Below are 20021 nucleotides of genomic sequence, written 5' to 3'. Positions count from 1 at the left end.
ATCAAGGCCCGTACCTTCTATGGGCAGACTGTCCAGGGTCCATTTATGGGCTGTCTGACCAGGTTTCCTGCTGATAGGGCATACTTAGGTATGCCCTAACTTCTGCGTGTGTACTATTATTATACCCTTATAAGATTTATTTTTTTTAAAGTAAAAAGTCACATAGAATAAAAACAGTAAAAATGAACACACATATGCACATTTTTTTTATATAATAAATAAACTTTATTAAATATAATTCCCAAAACGTACAACTTTTCCCGCAAGAAAACAAAGCCTCATGAAGCCATGTTGACGTCGGAATGCAAAAAGGTAAAATAAAAACATTGTTCTGGTCCTCGAGGCAAAAATTGTTTTGGTTCTCAAGGGGTTAAAAAGTCTTTGTGTTTATCTTGTATATATTCATAAATATTAATAAGTGATACCACCCATCCCAATGTACCGAATGTATATTAGCAAGAAGTAGGGGGTAGCAGAAAGGGAGTATGGCTGCAGGATCAGACTACACAGGGTTTAGTTGTAGTCTGTAACCATGGAGACACATAGTTCTGCATAGGAGCTATAGACACAAAATTATAGGAATATTTTTAACAAGACTTTTTGTAAATTGGAATGATCTTGATTATAGAGGGAGTAAATCCAATTAGACTATTAGGTAGTTGTTATTTCGACAATTTCCAAATATAGTGGTGTAGGGTCAATTCTGGGACATTGCATATTTAATCATTAGGATCATGAGAAGCAGTGAATCACATTGTAAAAGATGTTTGCCCTTTAAAAACATTTTTAAAATATACAGTTTTAAGATAGACGGAATTTGGCAGCTACCGCTGTATCTTTGTATTTACATTGCCCCTAAGGCCAGAAGATTGGTATTTAGAGGCCCAAGTCTTATAAATTTATGACTGGGGAATAAAGAGCGTGGGTGATTCGAGGCCGATTCTGTGGATATTATGCTGACATATACTTTGTGTAATTGTAAATTTCAATAGACAGAGGTGACAAATCTTTTTTTTTTTTTTCCTTAAAAGGGTTTATTTTCAATATTTTTGCTGTACAAACATGTACAAATAGACAAGTTAGACAAACTAAAAGACAGTGAGAGAAGCATTACTACATTGAATACAGAGTGGATTCAGAGCAGTTAGATTGCATATATAGGAGTTACAAAATTTACAGCCCTCAATGCCCCAACTCAATCAAACCGTACATACACACACATTCATCCTAGTGCCCCAAACCTCCCACTCCCAAGAACCTCTACCACTCATGTAAATCGCGGCTAAACCGCAGTCTCTAGAGTCTCTAACCACCTTGACCAAATTTTACCAAATTTGACTGGACATCGTCTGTTCAGATATAATTTTTGATACATAGAGATATATTTATTCACCAATTGCTTCCAGTGTATTAAACTCGGACCGTCTGGACTCTTCCAAGCCATAATCACAAGCTTCCTAGCACAGAAAAGAACAAATATCTTATCATAATGGTTTGGTATGACTTCATTCATAACTCCGAATAGACACCTCTGAGGTGTAAGAAGTCGCGGAAAATCATAATGATCATGAAGAAACTCCACTACTTCCGACCAAAAGGGGGCAACTCTGGGACATACCCACACACAATGTAAATAAGTACCAACATCTGACTGGCGGCGAAAAGAACTATCCGACGTCAATGCCCCCATCCTCTGGAGTCTGACTGGTGTGTAATAGATCCTATGTAAAAACCTAGATTGTATCAGAAAATCCCCTGTACTTACAACCGAGTCAAAATAAGAAAGTTCCACCTCCCTCCAATCCTAGTCCGCCAAATCAGGGATATCACCCCTCCATCGCATAAATGCCCTACCAAAGGGTCTTTGTCCCAGGGAGGACATTAAGGTGTATAATTGGGTGGGGACCTTGAAAAGATCTGGAGCGCCAAGAAGGTCCTCCAGCCTAGAGAAACCAACCTGAGGTGACATAGAGCCAAATTGGGCACACCAAGCATGACGCAGCTGAAGATAATGGAAAAAAAAAGCCATCCCCGGAATGTCAAAGCTATCCTGAAGTGCAGAAAAGGATACAAAGCCAGTGTCTGCACTAACTACCTGACCCAGGAATTTTACCCAGCCCCGGACCACATCACCGCTCCTGGGAGCGACTCAAGATGGGACAACCAAGGATTATTCCATAGTGGAGTCCTAGGTGAGTATGAGGGAACCTCAGAGACCTTCATCAGAGAATGTGCCACCCTTCAAGCCACAGCCACCATCCGAAGTGGCAGTGGTACGCTCCCTGGGGATTTATATCTATAGAGCAAGTTTGTGAGACTTTCATAAGAAGTCATCAGTGCACCCGCCAGTGCAGTGGCTGCATTACAGAAGCGACAAATCTTTACTGGAAACAGAAACTATCAAATACGCCCCCATCTTCCAACAAGTGCATTTTATGGGTTCACTTACATCGGTTTTTTAACAAGATAAATACGGAAAAGTCCTCCCTAGTGGGGGTTGCTGAGAATCTCATACGACTGGGGAAACAGGGCATTGAAGCACCATGAAAAGAGAACAGAGCTAGAAAGAGAACAGAGTTTGAAGCCATGGTAAATGATATGAAAACATGCGAAAATAAAACGCATGGTGTTTTACTTAAAGGGAACCCGTCACCAGCATTTCACCTATTGAACTTTACTTATCCCTCACTGGCCGCTGCTATCAAAATTTCATTGCCGTTATCCCCTCTCCTAAACTCCTCCTCCGACTGTAAATAACGATCTGTAAACATGTTGCGCCTTTTATCGTAATAATTTGGTGTCCCGTTGTACGCTCACCGCAGAAGAGGACATCAATGCACAAGTGCGGGATTTTGTGTGATGGGGGAGGCGAGGAGCCGTCAATCAAAAGTAAAGAGGCGGGGTAAACTCGGAAAGACTTGAGGAATGAAGTTATGACTCTTTTCAAACAAAGATATGACTCTTTTATGCTCATTTGCATACAGTGTGGGAACACTAAAAAACTGAATACTAAAGGTACAGAGCCGACTAAGAAGACAATTATAGGTTATATAGAAATTATATGTCACCCACTACCCCCTGGTATTGCTGGTTTAAACAGTAAAATGCTGGTGACAGGTTCCCTTTAAGTACAAAAAATATTACTGGAAGCGGTGTCCGTGCATAATATTTATGGAGTAGTCTGCCTTCAACACCTTTTCTTTTTGTGGGTTCTTCAGAGACAAGCAATGTGTTCTCTGTCAAGGGAATGTCTAATTCTAAATTTTAATTGACGTGTCTGCAAATCTTTGTATAACTGGCATCAGAAAGTGCCTATTATACAGTTCCTCCTATGGCACATGAAAGGGAAGTTACACGTGGGCAACTGTGGACAGGCCACTCATATAGAATAAACGGAGCACCAGTGACGGCGTAACTTGCAGGGGGGGGGGGTGAGCACTTATTGTTGTATTGGCTGGCACTGTATAGAGGGGCAAAGTGAGCTGGTCTGGCACTGTAATACACACCTCAGCTACTGCATACCCTCAAAGCTCGCCCATTAAAGGGGTGGCGCTACAGGGGAAATAAAACCTTGCTGGTCACTGGGGGGTCTCAACAACAGAACAGCCTGTGGTCAGCTTATCGTCAGGCGACTCTTCTAACAAAAAGGAACTATTGAAAGCGGAAGGTTACATGGTCGGGACTAACGAAAACAGCGTAGCTCGCAGATCTACGCTGTTTCCGTAACTACCATTCAGTTCTATGGGACTTGCGGAAACAGCATTTACGTAACTCATGACCATATAAACTTTTTCATGGTTGGAATTCACCTCATTCCGCCGCAACACAGAGTGGCTGAACAGAGTTTAGGGGTCCCCGTTCTAGAGATAGGTGCGAGTCCCAGAGGTCGGACCCGCATCTAACTGACATTTATGACATATCCTGTGGATATGTCATAAATGTCTCTCATGGGAAAACCCCTTTAAAGGGGTTTCCTGGGACCCGCACCTATCTCTAGAACGGGGTCCCCTAAACCCCATTCTACCATTTTCTGCTATTGCTGCCTCCTGGGCACATCCTGGTTGTATGGTCAGGAGTTATGGAAACAGCGTAACTCGCTGAGCTGCGCTGTTTCTGTATGTCCCATAGTAGTGAACGGCAGTTATGGAAGCAGCGTAGCATGTGAGCTACGCCGTTTCCGTAACTACCATACAGTTCTATGGGACTTATGGAAACAGCGCAGCTCATTGAGCTACACTGTTTCCCAATTCATGGTCGGAATTCACCTGCTTCTGCCGCAACACAGAGCGGCAGAACGAGGTTTAGGGCGCCCCATTCTAGAGATAGGTGCAGGTCCCAGAGGTGGGACCCGCATCTATCTGACATTTATGACATGTCCTGTGGATATGTCATAAATATCCCTCATGGGGAAAACCCTTTTAAAATTCTACTTCCACTTTAAAAAAGCGGTACAGCAGTAGCTGCGTTATTAGTTATAAGGGATACTGATCCACCTCCCATAAATTTTATGTTAGAATTGGATGATACAAGCAGCAGAAACCAGTACAGGAATTGGTTAACGGACAGATATCTTTCGAGCAGCTTCGGGACGCTAGCTATACTCAGGAGATGTCTTCTTATTGTAAATGACAAGGTGTCTTCAAGGCTGTATTCTGAATTAATAATCTTACTGAGCGAGCACCTGAAATCTAAAAAGAATTCTGTCCAAGGAAATGACTTCAAGGTTTTAGAAAACCTCTATGGGGAGATAATCATAAAGTTCCCAAATTACATTTAACTTATACACACAGCTGAGATGCAGCGATAATACAAGTCTCTCTCTCCTATCAGTTAAAAAGGAAAAAAATCTGTTACCTGAAATAGTTTAATGCCTTATGGGGAAAAATAAATCCTACTGCTTGTGCCTATGTGTGATTTTTCTCCTTCTTCTGATACAGAGCTCCAAATCCTCTACATAGATAAAGGAGTTAAATCATGCACATTATCTTCCTGCAGTCACTAGAGGGAGCTTTGAAGCTTTCTGCATACTGAGTATGCATTGCAAACTCAATAATAAACCAGTATGCAGATAGCTCCTTCTAGTGGTCACTGCAGGCTGCCAGAATTTTTATAATTTAAATATATAGCTATGCAGAGGATTTGGTGCTCTGTCTCATAATGCAGTCTGCCTTAACCCCTTTAGGGCACAGCCATTTTAGGCCTTGAGGGTGCAATGATTTTTTTTTTTATCACTGCGTTACGAGAGCCATAACTTTTTAATTTCCCCGACATGGCTGTATGAGGGCTTGTTTTCTGTCCAATGACTTGTATTTTTATTATTGGCACCATTTTGGGTACGTAGATTGTATGTTTTGGGGGGAGGCAATGAAAAAAACCTAGCAATTCCGCCATTATTATTATTATTATTTTTTACGACGTTCGCTGTGCGGTATAAATGACACGTTAACTGTATTCTTTGGGTCAGTATGATCATGGTAATACCAAATTTATATAGATTTTTTTGTTTTGCTACTTTTTCTCAATAAAAACAATTTTCTTTTGGGCGTTCACCATGTGAAATAAATAACGCGTTTGTTTTATAGAACGGGTTGTTATGGTTGCAGCGATACCAAATATGTGTACTGTTTTTTTTATATATACTGTATTTCATTTTTTTCCCCATAATAAAGCATTTTATTTTTTTATTTATTTCTTAACAGTACTTTTAACTTTTTTTTCCCACTTACATACACTGCAGTACTATTGTATTGCAATGCATTATGCCGGTCAGTTTAAAACTGCCTCTGGCAAGGCCCAATGGGCAATCACAGGTGGCAGACCCGGGAGCCTTTGGCACCCAGTCATCATGTCACAGGGGCACCGATGTGTGATAGAGGAAGCCCCTTCCCTGTCTGACCACTTAGATGTTGCGGATGCCATTAACTGCAGAATCTAAAGGGTTAGACGGCTGAGATCTGAGTCATCTCTGACCCTAGCCGTTGCAGCAGTATCATCTGTAAAAACAGCTACCGTTCCCACACCAGAAGTTTGCAGCACTTGGCGCTAAGTACATAGATAACGAATATAGATAGATGTGTGCACTTTACTTATTACAGACGTGTCCTCAAAAATGTGGGTATCCAGCTGTCGTGGAACTACAACGCCTAGATTTCTGGGAGTTATAGTTTACCACAGCTGAATAGCCAAAGGTTGCAGCCCAATGGTCTATAGCAAAGGCCAGTGGCATATACAAGAACAAAGGCTCCATCATGGCGCTGGGTTTTGCCATCAACTCCACACCCGCTTGTTTGCTAAGAACGCAGTCCATCTAGAAACAGGAGTCCCGCACAGCTTTTTGCCACCTAAAAGCAAAAGTTGTGGTACTGACTAGGGCTGGGCCCCCTTTCTCCAGAAACAGTGCCACTCCTGCCCGTATCGGATATTGCAGCTCTACTACATTCACTTGAATTGTGCGGAGGTGCAATACCAGACACGGCCCATTCATGAGTCGCCGTTTCTCGGAAAGGGGGAAAAAAAAACAAAAAATCCAGATCTTTTTTTTTCTAATCTTATACAACACCTTTAGGCATAATCGCTCTTTTTATTCCCTTTTACATTGTACAAAGACAGATCTTGAGTAAATAATATATGATTCGAGCAAACTACCGAACAAGTGCCTACAACCATAGCACACGTACATTACCCTTATACTGCACCATTACAGACCGTGCGGAGATGGAAAACATTGTCCTAGGAGATAATACATTGCTCTGAGCTGATCTAGATGATCAGAAGGACACACAATGCATTGAAGACTATTGAGCCTGTGTGTGGTAGACAGTTTATCAAATATTGAAGATGTTATTTTCCAGTGCAGACTGCATTACGAGAGGGCTTCATCCGGACAGCAGAAGCTACTCCATCCATTGTGATCCAGGGATAACCAGACGACACATCATGGATCAAGAAACCAGCTCTTACCTATCCCTGGTGACAGGCCACAGATTAATAAGGTCACTGCTGCTCCTGGAGCTTGAATCTTTACGTAATTTACGGTAGTCAGCTATTTTTTCACATAGAGCGCTATAGAATATTAATAGCCACATCTGGCAGGTAGTCAGTTTACAAGTGTGCAGGGTGAGGATAAAGGCGATTATGGACAATGAAAGTTGAGTAAATAACAAAAATGGTCTTATTTCTAACAGGTATAATCTAATATTGGGTACAGTAAAATTTCATTAATATGGCACCAATAGGACTTTACTTGATAGACCCTGGATTTTCTGGATTATCAAGCAGTCATGGAAATGTATATAAACCTCACTTGTAAAGGTAGAGAAGAAAGCCCAACATAAGGTGGATACAATACAAAATCTGCTACTATACATTTTTTCATCCCAGCTCCGTCAGCTAAATTCTACATATTGTAGGTGCTGGACTATAGGAATCACTGTATATTGTAGAAGTGTCGTATACTTTTTTTCTTCTTGTACCCCATCTTTTAAAGGGACAACAGGCTCTCTCTCATCCCATAAGGTAGATTAGACAAAGTTGCCAATATGTGCAGTAAATGATTTATTGAAAGTTAAGTTGACACAATGACTTGACAGGTCCCAGCTGTAGAATATCCTCAGCGGAGTCCATCAGATTATAAAAAATGTTTGCAATCTGGCTAAATGTTTTTATACTGATGAAATTCTACCCCATTTATGTCCATACAAGCCAGAAAATAACATTTAAACTACGTTTTTATTATAAACATATTTTTGTTAGCTTTGCTGTACAGACTGGAACAGGATCAGCAAAGGATTTAATTAGTTCCATAAATTGAAAAGAGACACAGGTCCATCAGGTTCAATCTTTCTCAATATATTACCTGTCATTCATTACTTGCTTAATTATAACCAATGCCATTAGTCAATAAATAAGCATCCAGACTTTTTTTAAATGCCGACATAGTATCTGCCATCACTACCTCTTGGGGTAGAACATTCCATAGTGTTACAACTCTAACTGTAAAGAATCCTTTCCTATATTGATGTTTGAAACGTCTTTCTTCCACACGCAATGGTTGACCCCTGGTCCTTTGTAGAGTCCTTGGAATTAACAGATCATGTGCTAGTTCTCTGTATTGACCACACATATACTTATACATGTTAATAAGATCACCTCTGAGACGTCTTTTTTCCCAAGCTAAACAAACCTATTTTCTGATGTAGACATAGGCTTAAGTGGCATGTATGAACCCTGCACTTCTTATACTTTTATTTTTAGGAGGTATTGTGCATCTTCGGCTCCGCTATATCCAGAAACATGAATTTCTATGCATTTTTTTTTCTGAATTGTTACACTTTGATGCAAAATTGCATGAAGGCGGCCAGGAGTGTAAAGTACTGGGTTACATTATCCCAATGTGTGGGTGTCTATTTTTACCAAATATATGAATTTAGGCATATAGTGAAAATTGCACTAAAACCCTTGGCAGCGAGTTGTACCCTCTTTTACCCAAGGCAGGAAATTACAGGAAATTGTCAGTCTTTGTTTACTGTGCTGCAGCGATTACTTTCCCGTATGCCCATGTAACTGCTGCAGCAAATTTTTTGCTTCTGTGGTGTATGACATGAAACCGCTGAGGCCGGGGATTGGCTACAGCGGTCACGTGGGTATACTGGCATGTCATCGCTGCAGCACAATAAACAAAGACTGACGGGTACCACCAAACTGGAAGAGCTGGAACGACACAGGATTTATCAGGTGACTAATGGGTCTTATTTTTTTTTTTTTATGGCATTGCCGCCTTACTCAAATTTTTTGCAGATCTTGGAAAACCCCTTTAAGTCATACAGAGCTAAAACACACTCATGTGAACAGAACCCTATACCTTAAATCTTCATTACAGGAATGAAAACAAAGCCTTCGAGAAATTTTTCAAAATATTTATTTTGAAAACGGATGTACAAATACTTGTAAGAACGAATTCTCTTAATACTGGGCATTTATAAAACAACTTGTAGCAAAGAAATTCAGAAGCGCAACCATTCCATAAAAAGTACAAACCAGTCGTTGTCGTCATCAGTGCTGACAAAATAATAATTCAAACAGCAAAAAATGTAACACCAAAAAGAGTCAAATCGTCTACGTATCCTCTGTAAATCTCATTCTCCGTATGCTCCCGTCTGGAAACAATGTACATTCATATAACAAATGGCTTGGGTGAGCTCGATTCGAGACTCCTTGCCTGGAGAACGAGGCTTTGTTTAAGAACTTTATGTAAAAAGAAAAAAAAAAAAAAATCTATACATGATACATTTTGTACAGCCCAGTCTTATTAAAAGAACCATTCAGATGAACATTGCCCATAGCGTATGAAAGTTACATGGCTCCAAACCAAGGCGCCATTGTGGCCTCATCGCTATTAAAAAATATAAAATATTACAACTCCCTTGGATTTTTTTTCTTCGTCTTTTCTTGGTTTGTATAGAGCAAGAGCACAATAAGCGAGAGAAGAAGAAAATCATTATGTGTCTGTACAGGGTCCCTTTGTGTTTTTCATCCTCTATAGCTGCTATTTTATATGCTTTGAAATGTGTTTGAACTTGAAGAAAATCAATATTCTCTTTGTAAAAAGCGTAGCGCTTAATGACATGAGAAAGAAGTGTTCTGTAAACATGATTAGCTTCCATAGAGACCGGCAGATTGCCCCTAAAAAGCCTATCATATGTGCTGTAATTGTGAAATCGCCTTAGTTGGAAACGGCTGATACAAGACGGTTTTCTAGTCTACATTATGGTTGGATTTGGGACACGGCACAACCCAAAAAAGTTGTACAAAAAAGTAGCAAAACAAAAACAAACATTTTTCACAGCTTTAAAACCCCCTCGTAGAAACACATAGTTTATTATTTACGGATGGTCTTGGTAACACAGGGGTTAATCTTAACACAACGAAGTCCAGTTAGAGCCAGGGATGCCATGCAGGGTCCATACGGCACAAGTTATCCAGACTGTTGGCGGCGGCTACCAAGGTGTTGACTTTGCTTTCCCCTCCGTCGAATTGGGCCAGATTGTGCAGCCGGGTCACGATGGCCGTGACGGCTTTCTGAACCAGTGAAACCAGCTGTTGGCTGTCCATGTTCTCGGGCTGCCCGGCCGGCGATAGCGGGGACGAAGTGTCCTCTTGTGTCTTCTTGTGCCAGGCAATTATTTCATCCCTCAGAACGGTTTTCAAAATGCCGTCAACCTGAGCAAGAGGGGGGAAATTGGATAATTACATTCGGCTGAGAAAAACAGATGAGGGAGGAGAGAATTTGGCGAACTGCAATGAGGCCAAGCCGAGTTCTGTTAACCATTTCCAGATGGATATAAAAGAAGCATTTGAGTACAGGATTTACAGCGGATTATGAAGGGTGCATTTAAAGGGGCAGTACATTTTTTATTTTTTTGTATTTCCATGCAATCCAATGTTAATTTTATTTAAATGTCCAAAATTATTAGCAGTGGGAAAAAAAAAATGGGCTTAGCGTGCCTTTAATAAAAATGGTAGATATGTGGTGCTAATGTCGCCAGATACAAAAAAAATTAAAACTTGTTTAGGTCTATATTTTTGTCCATAGGGGGCAGTATTATAGAAGATGGTATTGGTATATTCTGCATTGTCCCTTATTGTGACAATACATTTTCTGGGGTAAAAACACGCTCAGAGCAGACGTAATTTCCCTTCCCCCACATCTCTCGACAGCTAATGCAATATGAATTCCTCAGATGTTGGGTAAAAACAAGAGCATGAAAAAGCTCCGCCCACAATAAAATTATTTGAAACCTATATTCCATTCTGAGGCATGATGGGAGTCCTAAATTAAAATTAAAAAAAATGTAAGCTTTTACCTAAGTTTTTACTATCCTGTACCATACAATTGATGTTGAGATCAATAGGGGCTGTAAATTCAGTATTTTGGAAAAGTTCGGCTAATAGAGGCCCAGGTCTATTATAGGAGAACATGAAAACAAGGAAGGAATGAGAGTAAGGCATTTCTGCCGTCCTGAACTCATTAATAATACCTTAAAATTTGGCTGTGCAAAGCAACGAGCGACTGCAATCATGGAAGCCGTCAATGGACCAGATACTCCGATGGTTGTTAGAAATTCAGAAATATTCGGGGTGAGCCGGAACGGGACAGGGCGATTAGCATCCAAGTCTCCAGTGGCATCATTGATATCAAACCGAAAGTAAGCAACATTGAGCTTTCCAGTGTCCTACAGTTAAATGAGAACGGAATTAGAAACAGAGCAGAACATTGTAAAGAGGACCTGTCAGCTCCCTCGACATGTCTGTTTTAGTAATTACTTGTATTCCCCATTTCTCCATAAAATACCAAATTATGTTCCTCAGTTATTCCTGTTGGAAATGTATGAGTACATTAAGAACTGGTTTCCATTCCCTTTGACAAAAGGATGTGTCCGTTACAGTCTGACACTCTCAGAACAGAATGAACAGTGTCTGTGTTTTAGGGACATAACCTATTAATACGAATGGTATTGCCCAGTTGTTAATTTATTCAAATATTTCCAGGAGGTATAACAGATGAATACTTTGATAGCATAAATGTGCATAAACTGACCCCTACGCTTCTAAAAGACAAAATCGGCTTGCTTGAAAAGGGTTAAAATAACCGTGGAGTGACCACCTAGAGAAATCTTTATATGGTCAGACAGCCCTGGGGTCCTTCAATGGACCCTGCGCAGCCTGGCCATACAAGGTATGGGCCCGGATTGCGTTACAGGGATTTCCTGTGATGCGATCAAAGGGGCATCCACCCTTCTCATTTTCACTTTGAATGCCGCGGTCACCTTTGGACACAGGACGAGAATGCTCACCCTAATACGTCAAGCCCCCGGCGCTCAGGACGTGTATTCTCGTCCTGTGTCTTCAACCAGTTAAGCACATACTGAAATTAGACCTTCTCCATGTAGTCCAGAACTTGGGTGTAGTTGTTGGTCTGGGCTGTGGCACACGGCTGCCATTTTTATTTTATTTCTACTGAACTACCACAGCACAAAAGTAATGTTCATGAATAACCCGATTTTAGGATGATCTCTGGTATCCTAGCTTAGACAGAAATCGTAACCATACCTAAATACACAAATGAATATCCTAAATACACAAATGTTATTCCGCCACGCTAAGTCCCCGGATGTTCTTCCGATTCAACGTGCAAGGCAAACGACAATTTAATCCAAAACACAGCAAACAACTGCTGATCCGGTCCACAAGCATCTGGCGCTGAAAGGGTGGGACCGCCGTGCAATTAAAGGTGGATTTGTAGAATCGTGTTCTGCTTAAGTCGTTTTACCAACGGCCCAATATTTGCTGCTTCTTCAAATACTCCACACACCTGAGCAATCTGCAGCATCTCCGGATTCAGCCTGTTCAGATGAAAGACAAATTCTGCAAAGCCGATCAAAGCCAGCTGGATGGTAAACATCTTCCGGAAGGTCCAGTAGTCGGTGGCGTTGGGGAACGTGTGAAGAGCCCACTCCTTCAGCATGCTGCGCGGCACCATGTTACCCTGCACTTCCTTCAGGATGTCACGCAAGACCTACGACAAATCAAAAAGAGGATTCCTATTATTTCAGGCTACAGCCTTGGGTGTAATCTGGGAGCTTCAGCAGCTGATTGATAGCGTTATAGTCGCTACCTTGAGAGCGAATGATTGAGATTGGATATGTGATGCACTTATGAGAAATATCACACGGAGGCTGTTCCTAGTCATTGCTTTATACCTGGAATGAAAGCTCTTGTGCAGTGTAGTGGGCCGTAACCCTAAAGACCACAGCGGCATCAAATAAAGGGTAAATGAGGAACGGGCTAGAGAACAAATCAGAACAAAAGGAGTAGAAATAAGACCAGGTCTACGAACGTCTGCGAATGAACACAGCACTAGCAATATAAAAAAGGAATGGCCGACTGTGTAATACACAACTGGACCGGGATCTCTAGAACGAGAGTAACTCGGTGTTAGGTGTTAATAAAGGGGGTTCCTAAACAGAGGACCCTGATTTATGACATCCATTTGGCCTAAAAGGGCATATGGAATGGAGGTGTCCTAGAAGCCATCCCTTTAAAAAAAAAAAAGCAATTCCACCCTGTTCTCATAGAAACTGCATGATTGAATAAGTTACCGGTAATGGAGGAAAGGGGAGGGGGGGTTGTCATTTTCCTTTCACCACAAAATCGTAAGGACAACGTTTTCAAAGCCCAGGTAGAAAACCTACCCAAGCTCCAAGTAGTCTGATGGTGACTCATTGTTATACAAAGCACCTTAAATAACCCAATAGTACCTAGTAACTGGTGACTTCTGTTGGGGGCTAGAATGAAAAACGTCACCTATGCTTATGAGTATATGTGGCAGAATTCCTGATCAGTAAGTCGCTTCAGGCTCACATGATGCGTTTGTTGACTCCTGAGAAACCTGCGGCTTCCTAGCAGTCCAGTGGATGGAAAAACATGAGCTCTTTTGGTAATTGAAAAACATGAGCCCTTTCTGTGCAGCTGATTGGCATTGAGTGGAGCCAAAATATATACTCACTAGCTTGTGAGTCTCAGTATATCCCTTCTCCTCCATCTGTTTTAGTGTTCTCACAATATCTATAAGTTTCCTTTAGGCTTCATGCACACGAACGTGCTTTTGCGGCCACAATTTCCCCGAAAATCCACAGGAGAATTGCAGCCCCATTCATTCCTATGGGGCCATGCGCACGACTGTGGTTTTCACGGTCCGTGCATGGCCCAGGAGCCTGGACCGCAGAAAGAACGGGCAAGTCTTATTACGGCCGTGTTCTGTGGTCCGGGCTCATTGAAAATAATGGCCGCGGCCATGTGCACGGCCCGCGATTTGCGGACGGCTCGCGGCTGTCACTCCGTGGCCGGCCGACCCGAAAATCACGGTCGTGTGCATGAGGCCTTACTCAAATCTGCTTTTACTGGAGTCAGGTTCTCGTTTAAGGCTGTATTTGGACATAGAACGAACTTAAGGTGGACAAACTGATGTTCACAATCTCGGTCAATCAAATCTAGGAACCTGTAAGAAGTTAAAGATGAAAAACTCAGGATTTGGGATTATATATAGATTTTAGTCTTTTTAAGAGGAACACATCCTCTAACAATACATCTACCATAGTAGGGACCTTCTGCCCTCACTGGTGAGATTGCCACATTATTTTGATTGATTTAATATTTGCTCAATTTGATAAATCTTTGAAATCGGATTTGTTAAATGCACGGAGGACTGGACCGGCCGCCTACCACAGTATTTATAGAAGGATCAGTAAACTATAGGAAAATTATTAGCAGTAAAAAGCAGGTTATAGCTGAGAAATACAGGCCGACTGTTCTTTTAACCATTCAGAACGGGCAGGACATCCTCTACGACATAATTAGAGAATAAAATCTTATTCACTGGAAGCCATTTTTCCCTTTTTATTATCCATTTTGCTTCAATTAGAGAAATTGCTTTCTTTATTGGATATTAAGACTTCTGTCATATTAAACCACAAGGTCTCATAACTCACTGGAGGCTGTGCAGTAATCTGCTGCGTGTGCGGCGCGCAGACCAGACCTGCTGCAGAATGCTAATCTTTCATGCAGCAGCCTGACCCTGGTGTGACGACGCTAAGGAGGAGACACAGGCTACTTTATATATATATATATATATATATATATATATATATATATATATATATATATATAGGTGTTGACCTATAAGAAGTGGGCATATACTCTTGCACTTACTTGAAATGAGAAGAAGAAATGGAAAGAAAAGCTGCTCTAGCAAGTTGTTTCAGGACTTTAATTATGATGGTGTATACCTAGTATACGCCATCAATATGTGATCGGTGGGACCTATGGTGGGACCTATCCTGATCAGCAGAGGGAAGGGCCATCTTGAGTATTGTGTCCCCTTCATTGTTTGTTTCGTTACAGCGCCTTACATATGGTTGTGGCTATGCCTGGTACTTCAGCTGAGCCCAATTTAAGTGAATGGGACTGAGAAGGGGTCAGACTCCCTATCCAAAGGATAGGCCAATCGAGATTAAAGTCTCGGAAAACCCTTTAAATGGTGTTGGATTATCATAAATTCTGGATTACTGGACAATCGTAGAAAAGTAAAGACAATTGTAATAAACCCCACAATTAAATACCAGTACAATATTTGCTACACATTCCTCTGATTTTGGTCTTGTGAAATGCAAGATTATCACGTAGATCTCTTCTGAAAACAAGTGGCGGATTATAATAAATTCTGGATTATGAAATGCTGGATTAATATGTCATGTCCATCCACATATGAATAAGGGTATGTTCACACGCATACTCAAAAACATCTGAAAATACGGAGCGGTTTTCAAGAGAAAACCGCTCCTGATATTCAGAAGTTTTTTTTAGCAACTCTATTTTCACTGCGTTTTTTACGGCCGTTTTTGGAGCTGTTTTTCAATAGAGTCAAAACTTCTTTTTCACGGCCGTTTTTCAAAACGGACCCGTAAAAAAAAATGGCTCGTCGGAACAGAACACCGTTTTCCCATTGCAATCAATGGGCAGATGTTTAGAGGCAGATGTTTGGAGGCCCGAAAAACAGCCGAAAATAAGCCGTGTGAACATACCAAGGGTAAATTCACAAAGGACGGATAAGCTGCATAAAAGCACACAGCGTATTCGCCCCGAAGCACCGCAGGGAATTCCGGCCGAAAAACTGCACCAAATTGAAGGCCGCAATGTATGCTGCGGAAAACTGCATGTATTAAAAAACCCGCACCGCAGGTCAGTTTCTGAATGTTTTTTCCGCTCATCATTTACGCATCGTGTTGATAAAATTTGTTCAAATCTCATCCACTCTGCTGCTACTGTATTATGCTGCAAATTTTGTGAAACTAAATCCGTTGCGGAAAATTTGCAGTATTTAAAAAACAAAACTAGTATTATATTTTATAATCAGGTTTTTTTTTTTGTTTTTTTTTTAGATATAGACTGTCTACCCTAGAATAAAGCTTTGTATGGTGTTCTATGATTGTGTGAGAATCCAGAATGGATAGCCTGCCACCTATTAGGTCTTGTTATTGGCAGATTGAATAAGAAAAAAAAATTATAAAATTATATACACTGAAAGAGTTAAAGTAATATAATGCACATGTACAAAGTAATAATTTCATGGAGCAGGTGACCATATGAACATCAAAAAGTCCCGTCCAGCTGCCGTGGATGACTAAGCTTATTATCATCTTATGTCGAGCTCATTTCCAGTGAAATGACATATTTGCACGGCGGCGCATACCACAGGGTGATTAAGTCGGAGCAGGGTGCAGAATGGTTCTACAGTGCGGCTTCCAAATTAATTACCGTATTTTCCGGACTATAAGGCGCACATAAAATGCTGAGAATTTCTCAGAAATAGAAAGTGCGCCTTATAATCCGGTGCGCCTTATATATGAACCCGACAGTAAAGAGAGGGGTTCATACAGGATCCTTTACCTCTATCGTGGGCGGCAGGGGTCGGCGGCGGCATACCACAGCACACACCATGCTCCTCCCCCCCGTGCGCCTAGGAATGAACTGAAAAAGTACGGTAAGGGTATGTGCACACACACTAATTACGTCCGTAATTGACGGACGTATATTTCGGCCGCAAGTCCCGGACCGAACAGTGCAAGGAGCCGGGCTCCTAGCATCATACTTATGTACGATGCTAGAAGTCCCTGCCTCGCTGCAGGACAACTGTCCCGTACTGTAAACATGATTATACTACGGGACAGTTGTCCTGCAGCAAGGCAGGGACTCCTAGCGTCGTACATAAGTATGATGCTAGGAGCCCGGCTCCTTGCACTGTGTTCGGTCCGGGACTTGCGGCCGAAATACGTCCGTCAATTACGGACGTAATTAGTGTGTGTGCACATACCCTAAACGTTTTGATTTGCAATTACAGCTGAACCAGTTGCAAGTTATTGTTAAAAAGTGTAATAAATTTTGACTTGCAGTCTGAGCAATGGTTTATTTAACGGTAATGTGCTGCGCCTTATAATCCAGTGCGCCTTATATATGAAACATGATTGCTTATAAGGCGCTCATAGAAAGTGCGCCTTATAATCCGGTGCGCCTTATAGTCCGGAAAATACGGTAATCAAAGATTGCGTACCTGATGACTGGCTTGAGTCCCTCGTGCTTGAACTGTGGCCAATCTGTCATAGTATCGTGAAATAGGGTTGTCATGCTCGATGCCTTTCTTGGCACAGCGCTGCTTATAGATCTCCACCAAAGAGAGAGAAGAGGGATTGTCTTCAACCAGACGCATCTGCGGTGAGACGGCCACGACACGGGGGACTGCAAATTATTGTTCGGAGGGGGGAGAGAAGGGGAAATTGATTAATACAACACGATAGTAATGCAGACGTGGAGGCCGGAGCATCGTTCTGCCGAACCAAGAAACGAGCCAAACTAATTACTTGGCCTCGGACATTAAAATATGTACTGAAGCATCATGGGTAATGGTTTTTGTCCAGCTAACGATCAATAGATCTGCGAGATATATCCCCAATAATAACAATAGAACTAAAAACTTTATACACTTATCAAAAAAGGCATAAAGACCGCATGTACACATGTTTTTTTCCCGCTCTCCATACCCAGTAAAGGTGTGCATTCTGCCATAGATCTGGCCATAGAAAGAAAAGTGACATTCTCTTTTGGTTGGATTTACAGCGCCTTTGGGCGTGGTCGTCGATCTTAAAAAGTTTTAGAGAATACTTGTATTCTCCGTTAAGTAACAATGCTGGAGCCATTTCGTAGAACTTTGTGGTATGCCATTCCTCTGTTATTCCTCCTGGAATTGTATGAATGAACTGGCAACTAGGTGTTACCATTACCCCTATCAATACGGTGTGTTCCTACACACTATCAGCAATGATTGGACAAGGTCAGCTTGAATGGACACACCCTATTGACAAGGGGAATGGTAGACACAGTTTTTAAGTCATTTATACATTTCCAGGAGGAATAACAGAGTAACAGCTCAACACAGATTGCTGAAAAAAGATGATCCAGAGTTGTCATTTCATGGGGAAAACAAGTATTTACTAAATAGAAATATTCAAAGAGATGACGGGTCCCCTTAGGACATGCTCGTTCTGTCCTAGGTCTCTTGCAGTGGCAGAAAATGTATGTTGCCTACTCAGCATTACAGAGACATGACACTACTGAGCATCGCCACCGCAGAATCACTATGGGAATCAGCTTTAAAAAAAAAATGATTCTAAACATTTCTAGAAAAGAAGATTTTGGGGACATTTTAGGTAAAAGTTCTATTAAGGTTTGTAACTCCCTTCCAAATAATGAACACATGGCACTTTTACGTACAATAAGCAGAACACTGATGGAACACGAAGTGCTATAGAGGAATAAGGCCTGGTTCACACCGGGTGATAGTGGTGCAGTTCTGAACACCAAAAATACTGCAGAAAACACTTTTCGGTTGTCTGGTTATGAATGTATGACTTCCCAATTACAAACACTTATTGAAAGCTGCGGTTTCGCTTTTTTGTTCCAATATTTCCCTCTTAGAAAGCACGAAACAGTGTAGATCCATCACCTACATCTGTTTGTATAAGGGGATTTCCTACTGCTAGAGCCCCCAGCGATCAGCCATCCTCTTTGATGGAACTTGGCACTAAATAGGGGAAATGGAGTATTACACAATTCCTACTGAAATCAATGGGCTGCCCAAATAATGCATGGACATGTTGGCTCCTCCTCTCCACTCGGACTAAAAAAAAAAATGAATGGGGGTCCTCTTCTATTACCTCTGACTTCCCTAACAGGATATTTGAAAATGTTTTTGTTCCACTCACAGGTAACATCTGTATAAAAAAAACACAGCAGCAAAATAACAGGAGGGCACCATGTAAGAACAGCACCTTAGAGTCCAATATTCTTCTAATCCCATAAAGAGTACCCCAAAAGTTGTGGTCCCTAACGTACGACTCATCTTAAAGTGGAGTCTAAAAAAAAAGGGTCAAACAACATGAATGTAGGACATTTACAGCGCATGGTGACATTACCACAACCCTGCTGCATTGGTGACTACAGAACGACTTGGCTGGAAAATGAAGCACAGACGGAGCTGAGCAGGTACAGACTCATCCGGAGATTACTATTCGCATTATGAGATTAGCGGAGCCGTTCTATCGTCTCGCATAAACCATAATAAATATTTACCTGAACAGGATTACCGACCAAGAAACTGGGGCACTGTCTGCCATCTGCACCTTTCCTCAACTTAAAGGGACACAACCAGAAAGAGCCCCCCATCTGCTAAAATGTTATACAGCCCCCCTATAAAACAGATAGGTCAACTGAAGATGCTGTGCCATTTGGCTAATAGGAGCGTTCAAAGAATACATAGAACTCAGTCATGAGTCCGGTGTATTCATGAGGGGAGCGCTCCACCCACTGCTTCCTCACAATGATCGACGGGCCGCTGTGTATGCAGATGAGAACCTGAAAGCCTTCAATCACCGCCAAGAATACTCTGCTTCCCTCGGTGTATTGTTTGAACGCTCCTATTAGCCAAACCGCGAAAAGGTGAAGCACATAAAACCCATGATCGGCAGTATCGCGTACGGGCACTCCAATCCGCATTGTACCACGTCACGATTTCCTTAACGCTCAGGTGGATTGGGGTGCAAACATATAGGTAACCGGCCAGCAATGACGGCAAATGTAAAACGGAAAGAATATAAAGGGTTAAGTACGAGCTGTAAGACCGCAGTTGTGGGGTGGGGTGGGGGGGGGGGAGAGTCTTGATGAAATGGCTGGAGATGTGCGATCTTTCTGATAATTACAGGCTCATTAGCACAATATGCGGCACGTGTCTTCTCTTCATTAGTCAGACGGATCTTGCATTTTCTTTCCAGTTAACGCGAGCAGGGGGGGGGGGGGGGTAGAAAATAACCATCTCTGTGGACGGGCTTTGGCTTATAAAGGAATAAATAACCCCA

The 20021-nt window shown here is 41.7% G+C and overlaps 1 protein-coding gene across 4 annotated transcripts in view; it reads right to left on the bottom strand.

Annotated features, from left to right (window-relative positions):
- Positions 1-8899: 8899 nt before the first annotated feature.
- Positions 8900-20021, bottom strand: part of TRRAP (transformation/transcription domain associated protein) — a 127473-nt gene continuing 116351 nt past the window's right edge. For all 4 annotated transcript variants that reach the window (XM_075830269.1, XM_075830271.1, XM_075830270.1 and 1 more), the window contains 4 exons: positions 17165-17349; positions 12371-12574; positions 11037-11231; positions 8900-10218 (listed from right to left, as the gene is read on the bottom strand). In XM_075830269.1, coding sequence (XP_075686384.1) covers positions 9934-10218; positions 11037-11231; positions 12371-12574; positions 17165-17349 — 869 coding nt within the window. In that variant the 3' untranslated portion in view covers positions 8900-9933. The remainder of the gene's footprint in view (positions 10219-11036; positions 11232-12370; positions 12575-17164; positions 17350-20021) is intronic.

Source organism: Rhinoderma darwinii, chromosome 6, assembly GCF_050947455.1.
Source record: "Rhinoderma darwinii isolate aRhiDar2 chromosome 6, aRhiDar2.hap1, whole genome shotgun sequence".
In the NCBI taxonomy this organism is placed as follows: domain Eukaryota; kingdom Metazoa; phylum Chordata; class Amphibia; order Anura; family Rhinodermatidae; genus Rhinoderma; species Rhinoderma darwinii.
This window is presented reverse-complemented; position numbering and strand designations above follow the sequence as displayed.